We start from the raw sequence: 12,342 nt of genomic DNA on the forward strand, positions 1-12,342 counted from the left end.
CGAAATCTTTTAGTCCAGTGTAGAGGGCGTAGTCAGAGGAAAACGCAAACCAATAGAAGTAACTATCATCCCTACTTCTACTGGTTTCTGGCACGCCCATCAACCGTCAGCTCTGAGCTCTCCCCACCCCTCCCCCCTGCGCGTTCACAGACTCGTGACAACCCCCCCCCCCCCCCCCCCCCAAGTGCCGCTGAAGGGAGGACCTGTTCGAATTTACAGACAGAACTCTTGTGGTCTCCTTATTTTCAAGGACTTCGAAGGGTCCAGTCTAGGTAGACCGCGTCCTTGGAGGATGCAGCCCAGGTTTTTGAACAGAGCCTCTGATTAAGAACAGGGCTGCCTGCACTGACGCGGCTCAGGGATTACGTCACACGGAGCGTCGTGCGCAGTGAAATCAGGACATTTCCTCACTTTCTAAAAAAAACCCGGGACGCCCGGGACAGGACGTGAAATACGGATATGTCCCGGGAAATACGGACGTTTGGTCACCCTAATCAATACTTCTTGAAATGACAACCGTGACAACTTGTTTACGACCATATTGAATTGTTCAACACTCTTACCGTACTAGGAGAAGACGACGCCATCATGGAAGTTAGCCTGTTATGTTGTGGTTAGCTAGTAATAGACATGAGCTTCTCGCCTCATCCCGAGTCACGTGCACTCGCGAGGTCTCGGCCTGTTTCTTTCTCGTTCTCGGGAACATCCGAACATTCTCGACTGACAGCAGGCGCGTTCATGTAATTTGGAGGCGTGGTTTCGTGGGGTGGGCTGAAGGTGTGTATTTTCAAAAATGTAGCTGGCAGGAACCGTTTATCCAGGATCATATACCCCACCTTTAACCAGGTGAGTCCAATCTGCACAGGTTAATTCACGGTGAAGATTGGACTCACCTGCTTCAGTGGCTGGTTAGAATAAATACATGGCATGGAGATGACTTGTTGACTCCACATTGCCCATGTCTGACTGTAGCAAAGCACTGGCCCTGTTTCTGGCTCTGGTTTGTCTTTTTGCCTCTCTCCATTTCTTTCTTTTTGCCCTCTTCACTCTCTCACTGACCTCATCGACACCCTTCTTCTTTCCAGTCTCTCTGTCTTTTTTCCATTTGACCCTTTCTTTTTCAAGGTACTTTCTTCTTCTGTCTGGGCCAGCATCACAACGTTCCCAATATCTCCTTGCTATCTCAGCTCCTTTTGATCGCATTTATTGAAAAAGACGATTCAAAATGTTCCGTTACACATTTTAATTGGCAGTCCCTGTAAAATAGGCTTGCCTTATCAAACTAGGCTTGGTGATACAGATATCGCCGAAAAAAAATGTCCAAATAGTCCAATTGTCCAATTTTACTAAGTATAGCATGTACTGTTATAAAATGTGTGTAATAGCTGTTGTAATATGTGTAACATTATCAGCATGTGGTCTAAACTATGCACATGTCCTTCCTGTCATGAACCATGTCCACCCTGTCATGGAAGGCTTGCTGACAGGGTGGACAATGACAGGTGGACATTTTTGGCTAATCTTAGCATTTAATGAGCACATGGTGGACTTTCACTTAGCAACATGCTACAGTCAGCAAGCTGACTATGTACTGATTTACAAATATATTTCAAAGTTTTGATAGGTTTTTCTATCAATTGATATTTACCTATGACAGGGTGGACATGTTAAGCTTGACAACATCCAACTACACACATAATATGATGAAAATTAAGAAACATAAGTGTAAATATTTACTCTGCAACTCGCCACTGCTTCAGCCTCCATTGAAGAAAGAAAAAATGCTTGTAGTGATGTCACTGAAAACATCAGTGGGTTTCTTAAAGGGACAGTTACCCCATAATGACAGGGTGGACCGCAATTTCAGGGACACATGCAAAATGTTCAATATATTTATGAAAATACAATATACATGAACAAAATGACTTGTTTTATCAAATAACTTATTGTGGACAATAAAACCATGTAAACATTTTTTTGATTTAGTATCATTTAACCACTTATTACACACACTGTAGTTAGCCGAGCAGTGTGTGGGACATACCAAAATCACGTACATCCAATAAAAAGAAATTGTATAAAATGAAGGAAACAAATTTTAAGAGACTTGTCATTGTACTGATATGTGTGCAAGTGTTTGGCCACTTATAATAAGACCTCAGACTTTCATTATTCTGCTACATTTTCATAATGACTGAGTGAGTCTGATGAGGACACCAAAGGCACTTCATAGTGATATTGACTCAGCAGCATGTTATTTAACTGACTAAGGTTTCTATCATTACATTTGATTTTATTTGTTCCTGCTCCCGGTGGTTGGAACATTTATTCCATTCTGGATTCTTGTGAGTGTAGTCTTTGTTCACTTCACAATAAAAAAGAAATAAATAAACAGTTTTGAAAACTTCTGTATTCATTCTTTTCCTGCTTTGTGTGTCAACGTTTAAGGTTGCTAAGCAACAGAGCATACGGGGGGGTAAAACCCGCCGAACGGTAGACCTGGTCGAATTCACAGCCTAAACTCTCGGTCTCCTTATTTTCAAGGACTTCGAAGGATCCAGTCTAGGTAGACCGCGTCCTTGGAGGACACGTCCTAGGTTTTCGAACAGAGCCAGGGTGTTTTGAATCTCTGTAGGGTTCAATTATATCTCACAACTATTAAGGGATTCAAGAGAGAAGTGTGTTGCCCAGTTTCAGAAAGCCTGGTCTTAGCTGCAGGTCATGGGTCTTCCATAGGATAATGACCTAAACACACTGCTAAAAATAGCCAAGAATGGCTAATAGGAAAACATTGGACTATTCTAATGCGTTCTATGAGCCCTGACTTAGATCCCACTGAGCATCTTTGGAAGGAGCTGAAACATGCCGTCTGGAGAGAGCAGCCTTCAAGCCTAAAACACCTGGATCAGTTTGCTGATGAGGAGTGGACCAGAATAGCTGCTGAGAAGAGCAGAAGTCTCATTGACAGTTAAAGGAACAATCTGATGAAGTAATTGCCTCAAAGGATGTGAAAAAAATAGGTTAAGGGTACCATCATTGTATTCTAGCCCTGCTTTTCTCTTTATGTTTTTTTTTTATTGAAGCATGGTTAAAAGCAATGTCTGACCCTTTAATTGTTCATTTTCATAGAACCAACATTATTGATTTTGTCAGATTCAAGTTATTTCTGTGACCATTGTGTGTTTTTTTTATCTTTCATTAAATGAGGGGTACCAACTAATTTGTATGTATACCTGACATTTTGTAAAGTATCCAATAATAAAGTCCAGCCTCACCCACTTCCTTAAGACGTCATTTCGTTATTGTATAAAAGCAATTATCTGCACTTGAGGTGTCAGAATATATTACGAATATATTGCCAATATATTGCCTTTATTGTTTTCTTTTGAAAGAAATAAGAACATTTAAAGTTTAACAGAAGTCATAAGGAGAAGATCTGGTCAGATGATCATTCCTAACACACTATCCCATCGCGATGCATGTTGGTGGCAACATCTTACACTACTGTGGGATCTTTTTTATGACAGGAACAGAGAAGTTAGTGAGAGTATGATTTGATTTGATCTGATCAAGTACCCCAATAGCATCTGATTGGATACAGAAGCTGCAAGAGTCCTTGATGGGAAGATGGATGATGCTACATAAAGGTCGAAAGCCCACTAAAGATTACAGTATGCTTTAGACTGGAAGAGAGGTTCACCTTCCTGCAAGACAGCAACCCTAAAAATACTACCAGAAAAATAATGAAATGATACAGGATTAAGCACATTTTTCGGTGCAGTTAAAGTCCAGATTTAAATATATTTGAAAATATGTAGAAAAACTCATTTGTTTTCTGAGAATCTCTTTATCTGACTGAGCTTCATCTATTTTGTATAGTGAAAAGGTTTCAGATACTCGATGTGTAGGACTAGAAAAGAAATTCTTCAACAGACCTGCAGTTTTCATTACCAGTAAAGTTGCATTGACATGCCTGCAGCCATCAGGCCTGCAGCTGGAGGAAGACTTGTAGCAGTAGCTAACTGCTCCATCTGAGGAAGCACTATTTGGATTACCACTCAGCAGCATGTACAGCCGGTTGTACTTGGCTCAGGGTAAAGAAGCCCTCTCTGTTCTACACTTTCCAGCCAAGAAAACATGCGGTGGGGAAAGGGGAAGCAGCCCTGACAGGGAATCAAGGCTCTAACCAAACAAGTGGACAGAGACACTGCTTTACCATTTTGGGCAGGATCCCAGAGTTAATCTAACCAGTGACAGAAATAAACAAAAAAACAACCTCCACTCTCATCTGCTAAGGTTTAAATTTAACAAATACATTATTTAGCTTTGAAGATGCAGCTCTGCCAAACCTTAGAACTGCCAGATTGTACATTATATAACAGATTAAAAAATATATTTTAAATGTTCTTACTTTGAATCAATAGATTCACAGACTTCAAAATTAAGGATACGTGGAAATGCCTAATGAGTTAATACTGCAATAAGAGTAAAATGTTTCTGCTATCAGTAAATAAAACAGTTCAGCCAGGTTCTGACTGATACTGATTTTCATTGTTGAGTTTAGGTAAAACAAATTCCCCTCCAAGGATTATTGCAGTAAATATATATATATATATATATATATATATATATATATATATATATATATATATATATATACATACATACATACATACAGGTGCTGGTCATAAAATTAGAATATCATGAAAAAGTAGATTGATTTCAGTAATTCCATTTAAAAAGTGAAACTTGTATATTATATTCATACATTACATACAAACTCATATATTTCAGATGTTTATTTTGTTTAATTTTGATGATTACAAATGACAACAAATGAAAATCTCAAATTCATCATATCAGAAAATTAGAATATTGTGAAAAGGTTCAAAATTGATGGCCCCTGGTGCCACACTCTAATCAGCTAATTAACTCAAACCACCTGCAAAAGCCTTTAAATGGTCTTTCAGTCTAGTTCTATAGGCTACACAATCATGGGGAAGACTGCTGACTTGACAGTTGTCCAAAAGACGACCATCGACACCTTGCACAAGGAGGGCAAGACACAAAAGGTCATCGCTAAAGAGGCTGGCTGTTCACAGAGCTCAGTGTCCAAGCACATTAATAGAGAGGCGAAGGGAAGGAAAAGATGTGGTCGAAAAAAGTGTACAAGCAAGAGAGATAACCGCACCCTGGAGAGGATTGTGAAACAAAACCCATTCAAAAATGTGGGGGAGATTCACAAAGAGTGGACTGCAGCTGGAGTGAGTGCTTCAAGAACCACCACACACAGACGTATGAAAGACATGGGTTTCTGCTGTCGCATTCCTTGTGTCAAGCCACTCTTGAACCACAGACAGCGTCAGAAGCGTCTTGCCTGGGCTAAAGAGAAACAGGACTGGACTGCTGGTGAGTGGTCCAAAGTCATGTTCTCTGATGAAAGTAAATTTTGCATTTCCTTTGGAAATCAAGGTCCCAGAGTCTGGAGGAAAAGAAGAGAGGCACTTCATCCACGTTGCTTGAAGTCCAGTGTAAAGTTTCCACAGTCAGTGATGGTTTGGGGTGCCATGTCATCTGCTGGTGTTGGTCCATTGTGTTTTCTGAGGTCCAGGGTCAACGCAGCCACATACCAGGAAGTTTTAGAGCACTTCATGCTTCCTGCAGCTGACCAACTTTTTGGAGATGCAGATTTCATTTTCCAACAGGACTTGGCACCTGCACACAGTGCCAAAGCTACCAGTACCTGGTTGAAGGACCATGGTATCCCTGTTCTTAATTGGCCAGCAAACTCTCCTGACCTTAACCCCATAGAAAATCTATGGGGTATTGTGAAGAAGAAGATGCAATACACCAGACCCAACAATTCAGAAGAGCTAAAAGCCACTATTAGAGCAACCTGGGCTATCATAACACCTGAGCAGTGCCACAGACTGATCGACTCCATGCCACGCCGCATTGCTGCAGTAATACAGGCCAAAGGAGGCCCAACTAAATACTGAGTGCTGTACATGCTCATACTTTTCATGTTCATACTTTTCAGTTGGCCAACATTTCTATAAATCCTTTGTTTTTATTGGTCTTCAGTAATATTCTAATTTTCTGATATGATGAATTTGAGATTTTCATTTGTTGTCATTTGTAATCATCAAAATTAAACAAAATAAACATCTGAAATATATGAGTTTGTATGTAATGTATGAATATAATATACAAGTTTCACTTTTTAAATGGAATTACTGAAATCAATCTACTTTTTCATGATATTCTAATTTTATGACCAGCACCTGTGTATATATATATATATATATATATATACATACATACATCTTTGATTGGCTTAACAGTTTTAAATCCAATGGAAAACAAAGAATTATACGATTATCCCAATTTATAGATCAAAGCATTTCTAACCTAAGCCCCAATAAACCCCTATAAAGATCAAAGCATTTGTAAAGTACGCTGGTTGGCATAGCCTACAAACTGCTTAGTTTGAATTTACCAAATGGCAATATAAAAAAACAGAATTTATAGAATTTACCTTAAGGATTCCCAATCAGGTCCAACCAGGAAAAAATTAAATCTGCGCATTTAGATTTCAGGCCCCTCCTCTTAAAAATATGACTTGTTGAATTTAATTTGCGGCAAAAATGCTGAGTAAACTAAGTAAAGACACGTATCCAAATGAGCTCAGAAACATTACAGGTGCTGGTCATAAAATTAGAATATCATGAAAAAGTAGATTGATTTCAGTAATTCCATTTAAAAAGTGAAACTTGTATATTATATTCATACATTACATACAAACTCATATATTTCAGATGTTTATTTTGTTTAATTTTGATGATTACAAATAACAAATGAAAATCTCAAATTCATCATATCAGAAAATTAGAATATTACTGAAGACCAATAAAAACAAAGGATTTATAGAAATGTTGGCCAACTGAAAAGTATGAACATGAAAAGTATGAGCATGTACAGCACTCAGTATTTAGTTGGGCCTCCTTTGGCCTGTATTACTGCAGCAATGCGGCGTGGCATGGAGTCGATCAGTCTGTGGCACTGCTCAGGTGTTATGATAGCCCAGGTTGCTCTAATAGTGGCTTTTAGCTCTTCTGAATTGTTGGGTCTGGTGTATTGCATCTTCTTCTTCACAATACCCCATAGATTTTCTATGGGGTTAAGGTCAGGAGAGTTTGCTGGCCAATTAAGAACAGGGATACCATGGTCCTTCAACCAGGTACTGGTAGCTTTGGCACTGTGTGCAGGTGCCAAGTCCTGTTGGAAAATGAAATCTGCATCTCCAAAAAGTTGGTCAGCTGCAGGAAGCATGAAGTGCTCTAAAACTTCCTGGTATGTGGCTGCGTTGACCCTGGACCTCAGAAAACACAATGGACCAACACCAGCAGATGACATGGCACCCCAAACCATCACTGACTGTGGAAACTTTACACTGGACTTCAAGCAACGTGGATGAAGTGCCTCTCTTCTTTTCCTCCAGACTCTGGGACCTTGATTTCCAAAGGAAATGCAAAATTTACTTTCATCAGAGAACATGACTTTGGACCACTCACCAGCAGTCCAGTCCTGTTTCTCTTTAGCCCAGGCAAGACGCTTCTGACGCTGTCTGTGGTTCAAGAGTGGCTTGACACAAGGAATGCGACAGCAGAAACCCATGTCTTTCATACGTCTGTGTGTGGTGGTTCTTGAAGCACTCACTCCAGCTGCAGTCCACTCTTTGTGAATCTCCCCCACATTTTTGAATGGGTTTTGTTTCACAATCCTCTCCAGGGTGCGGTTATCTCTCTTGCTTGTACACTTTTTTCGACCACATCTTTTCCTTCCCTTCGCCTCTCTATTAATGTGCTTGGACACTGAGCTCTGTGAACAGCCAGCCTCTTTAGCGATGACCTTTTGTGTCTTGCCCTCCTTGTGCAAGGTGTCGATGGTCGTCTTTTGGACAACTGTCAAGTCAGCAGTCTTCCCCATGATTGTGTAGCCTATAGAACTAGACTGAAAGACCATTTAAAGGCTTTTGCAGGTGGTTTGAGTTAATTAGCTGATTAGAGTGTGGCACCAGGGGCCATCAATTTTGAACCTTTTCACAATATTCTAATTTTCTGATATGATGAATTTGAGATTTTCATTTGTTGTCATTTGTAATCATCAAAATTAAACAAAATAAACATCTGAAATATATGAGTTTGTATGTAATGTATGAATATAATATACAAGTTTCACTTTTTAAATGGAATTACTGAAATCAATCTACTTTTTCATGATATTCTAATTTTATGACCAGCACCTGTAAAACACTTCCTATTTCCAGACAAACTCACTTAAGACGTTTCAGTCTAAACAGATATAATTCAAAGCTCTGTGACAGAAATCCAGCTACCCTGTTATCATCTATGGAGAGGTGGGTGGGATGTTCCTGCCTCTGAGGAATGCATTGCAACTTCTTAAACCACAATGTTTATAGCAGTTATCCATGTTATATAATTTATTTTCCAAGTTAAATAAAATATTTTTGTACACAGTACAGCAGGGGTAGGCAATTCCATTTCCTAGAGGCTGGTATCCTGTAACTTTAAAATCCATCCTTGGTCCAACACACCTGAATCAAATGGTTGATTTACCTCCTCAGCATGTGGACAGTTCCTCCAGTCATCTAAATCATCTAATTACATGATTAAGGTGTGTTGAACCAAAGGCGCATCCAAAAGTTGCAGGATGACCCCCCCCCCCCTGCAGTCCAATATAATAGATTTACTGTTAAAGCTGTGGTGAATGGAAGAGAGAGCCGTTTCCCATGTTTATTGCTGAAAAAAGGTAAAAGTAGTTTCCCTCAAACAGCAGAAGATGTTTAGAGGCTTTTAAAAGCCGGTCCCATTCATCTCTTAGGTGATACTTCTTAAAAAGTTAATCAATTACTAAAGTTATAAAGACCTGCAGCAAGATCACAGGTGTGTCAGTGTTTTATAGCACAGGTGCTGCAATCTGGCTCTTTAGGGCAGGTGTCCTGGAATATGCCTCAACACACCAGAATAACATGATGAGATCAAGCGCCAAAGGAGGTGGTTGATGAATTTAATCAGATGTGTTGGACACATCCAGAAGTTACAGGACACCAGCCTTCCAGGGTTGGAGACAGACACCCAAGCTTTAGAACATCTGTACCATGAAATGAGTCGAGACACACACGCCACACACTGTTACATAAAATGTCTTCTGTATTCCAAGTCTCTCAAACGGACAAGTGGATGGCAGAAAATATTGTCCAAAAAAAAAGCTGAAATACAATTACACCAAGTCCAAAATGTCACATTTTAGAAAAAAGGGAAGAAAAAATCTACATCATACATAAAAACATGGCTTACCATTTACTGAACCAACATCCCAGTGGGTTATCTGTTTGTTCTTATCTGACTAGTACCTCTGGTAATGGCCTGAATCTGATGTCTGTTTACAAGCTGAGCCCTCAGGCTGAAAAATAGAAGCTTTTTTATTTTATTTTTTTTTACTTTGAAACCAAACGAAATCGACGTGCAGGCTGGAAACCTGTTCAAAAGTTCTGATTGCCATCAGGACGCACTGCAGAGGAAGTAAGGGCTCATCAGTTGGCACAGTCACAAGAGAAAAGAGGGAAGGCACTTGACACGGGGTCGTAGTGTTCCCCATGCAGCGACAGCAATGCACCGAGGAGGAACACAGTCAGCTGGGTGCAGGTTCGAAAGAAGAAATTAACAAATCACCAACCTGTGGATGTGTTAAGGGCAGAAATACATAAATATATTGGCTTAACTCAACTTTGACTGGGCGGGCAGAGGGTTTGTGCCTTTTGGATTTAATTGAACTGCTTGAACTAGGCTGTGCAAGGCTTGAGTGGTGATTTTAAATGCTTTCATAGCTCTTCTCACAACAAAGGTTATAAAAGTGAGCAAATTTTGCTTCTCTATGAGGGATCTAAAATAAAATACCCACCACCACTTACATTTGAAACAAAATAATCAAGCCCTGGAAGAAATAACTAGAGCTGAAGGGAAAAAAGGGGAGAAATAAAAAAAAAATAAGCATGATAAAAAAAGCCTGAAAACACATGACTCTTAGGTTTCACAACTAGACATTCCCACTGAGGCACATTTTCCAGAGAAGTGTCAAATACAAAGCTATAAATTCAAGTACTTTGTCATGTAAACACTTTCCAGACTATGATACATAATGAACCGTTGTTGTTTTTTTTTTGTTTTTTTTGTCCTTGTGCAACAATAAGACAACAGTGTGAAGAGAGAGAAAACTTTTAAGAAGAAAGAAAGAACTTTTCTAAGTTTCTGCACATCCTGGTGGCTCCTTCAGAGCAGGACACATGAGCAGCACTGGTCTCCTCCACTGGGAACACTGGAATAGTTCATCTGTCTCACTATTTCTGCAAACAGTTCGTCCACCGAGGTTTTATTTTTGGCTGAGGTCTCCATGAAGGGGCAGCTCCAGTCCTGGGCCAGCGCCTTGCCTTCCCCGGAGGACACCTCCCTCTCCCCCTCCAGGTCCACCTTGTTCCCCACCAGGATCATCGGCACCCTCTCGTACCTCTTCACCCGGATGATCTGGTCTCTCATGGGCTTGATGTCCTGGAAGCTCTGCTGGTTCACCAGGCTGTAAACCAGGATGAAGCCCTGACCGTTTTTGATGTACAGATCCCGCATGGAGGCGAACTGCTCGGTACCGGCCGTGTCCAGGATCTCCAGCACCGACGGGGAAGAGTCCACCTCGATCTCCTTCCTGTAGAAATCCTCTATCGTCGGGTCGTACTTCTCGATGAAGGAGCCCGTCACGAATTGGACCGTCAGCGCCGATTTACCGACTCCGCCCGAACCCAGAACGACCACTTTGTACTCCCTCATGGTTCAGAGGAAAAGCAGACACCTCCTTTTTTCCCCCTCAAAGAAGCCCCCTCTCTGTCTCCGTCCTTCCGATGTTTTCAATCGGAGCTGGGGAAGGCTGCTACACCCCCCCTTCCCTCCGGTAGCCGTCAAAACCGGTGAATCCTCCGAGGCAGGGTCAGCTCGGTGAGGGCCTGCCGGGAGCAGATCCGAGGAGAGCGACCGGCCCTGGACATCAGCGCGGGGAATTAAAGCGCATTTTGATCGCGCTGTGTTGTGCAACGGTGCGGGAGGAAAAAGCGTGATCGCGTCTCTGCTGTTGCATGGCGTTTCCTGCCCACATCCTCAGCTCGTCAAAAAAAAAAAAAAAAAAAAAGAAAGAGGTTCAGTTCCGTTTTCTTAAAGGAGCCGTCACCAGGACTCCCCACCTCCGCTGCAGCATCACTCACAGCGGGTCAGATGATCAGACCCAAGGGTGTAACTTTGTGATAAAAGTTGACCTACAGCTACTCAACTTGAACGCTTTCAATAATTCAATTCACTTTATTTATATAGCGCCAATTCACAACACATGTCATCTCAAGGCACTCCACAGTTCAACCAGATCATACAGTCAAATTGATTAAAAGTTTTCTATCTAAGGAAAACCAGTTGATTGCATCAACTCATTGACTCCCTCACACTAAGCATGCTTGTAGCGACAGTGGAGAGGAAAAAACCCCTTTTAACAGGACGAAACCTCCAGCAGAACCAGGCTCAGTGTGAGCGGCCATCTGCAAAGGCGACTGGGGTTCAAGGTGACAGAAGCAAAGATACAAAAAGCAGCTGTATAGGGCGGCCCCATACAGGAAATACACAGCTAATGTAGGTGTCAATAGGGTTTATATTTTCCAAAAATGAGCTCAAACATATATTTATTGAATGCTTTCCTATTGTTAAGAACACAAGAGTACCACAATACATTTGTGGTACGTATAGTTACAGACAGATGCCTGCCTTTAGTGCATTATTTTATAAAGGGCTCAAAAACATTAATGTATAAAAAAGGACGAATAACAGCCGATACTGATACATTTATTTAGTCCATCATATCTGGACGCCACTAAGAGCTCTTCCTGCAAAAATTATTAATATCCCATTTCGTATTAAGTCCCATTACATCCATAAACCTTGATGAGTTTGTCTCACTGTGTGGAGGCTGCAGCGTCTCAGACTGGAAGAAGGTGAGAAGAGTAGTAAGAACAGCACAGAAGATCATCGGGGCTCCTCTTCCATCCATAAAACACATTTCATCCCAGCGCTGCGTGTCCCAAGCCGGTAACATCATCAATGACCCCTTACACCCCCACCACACCCCCTGCTGCTCTCTGGGAAGAGGCTTCGCAGCATTTGATGCAGGACCAGCAGATTCCGAAACAGCTTCTTCCCCACCGCCATCAGACTGCTGAACTGTTGAAAAAAG

General features: G+C 41.2%; 1 protein-coding gene across 1 annotated transcript; it reads right to left on the reverse strand.

Annotated features, from left to right (window-relative positions):
* Positions 1–9,074: 9,074 nt before the first annotated feature.
* LOC119775360 (ras-related protein Rap-2b-like) lies at positions 9,075–11,247 on the reverse strand. Its single transcript, XM_038273307.1, has one exon. The coding sequence runs from the start codon at positions 10,899–10,901 to the stop codon at positions 10,353–10,355; it is 549 nt and encodes a 182-aa protein (XP_038129235.1). The 5' UTR covers positions 10,902–11,247; the 3' UTR covers positions 9,075–10,352.
* Between the last annotated feature and the right edge of the window lie 1,095 nt (positions 11,248–12,342).

Source organism: Cyprinodon tularosa, unplaced genomic scaffold, assembly GCF_016077235.1.
Source record: "Cyprinodon tularosa strain WSP-4 unplaced genomic scaffold, ASM1607723v1 ctg868, whole genome shotgun sequence".
Taxonomy (NCBI): Eukaryota; Metazoa; Chordata; class Actinopteri; order Cyprinodontiformes; family Cyprinodontidae; genus Cyprinodon; species Cyprinodon tularosa.

Bases quoted from the DNA above. Each gene is read 5' to 3' on its own strand.
- LOC119775360 (XM_038273307.1), bottom strand. From the start codon at position 10,901: ATGAGGGAGTACAAAGTGGTCGTTCTGGGTTCGGGCGGAGTCGGTAAA.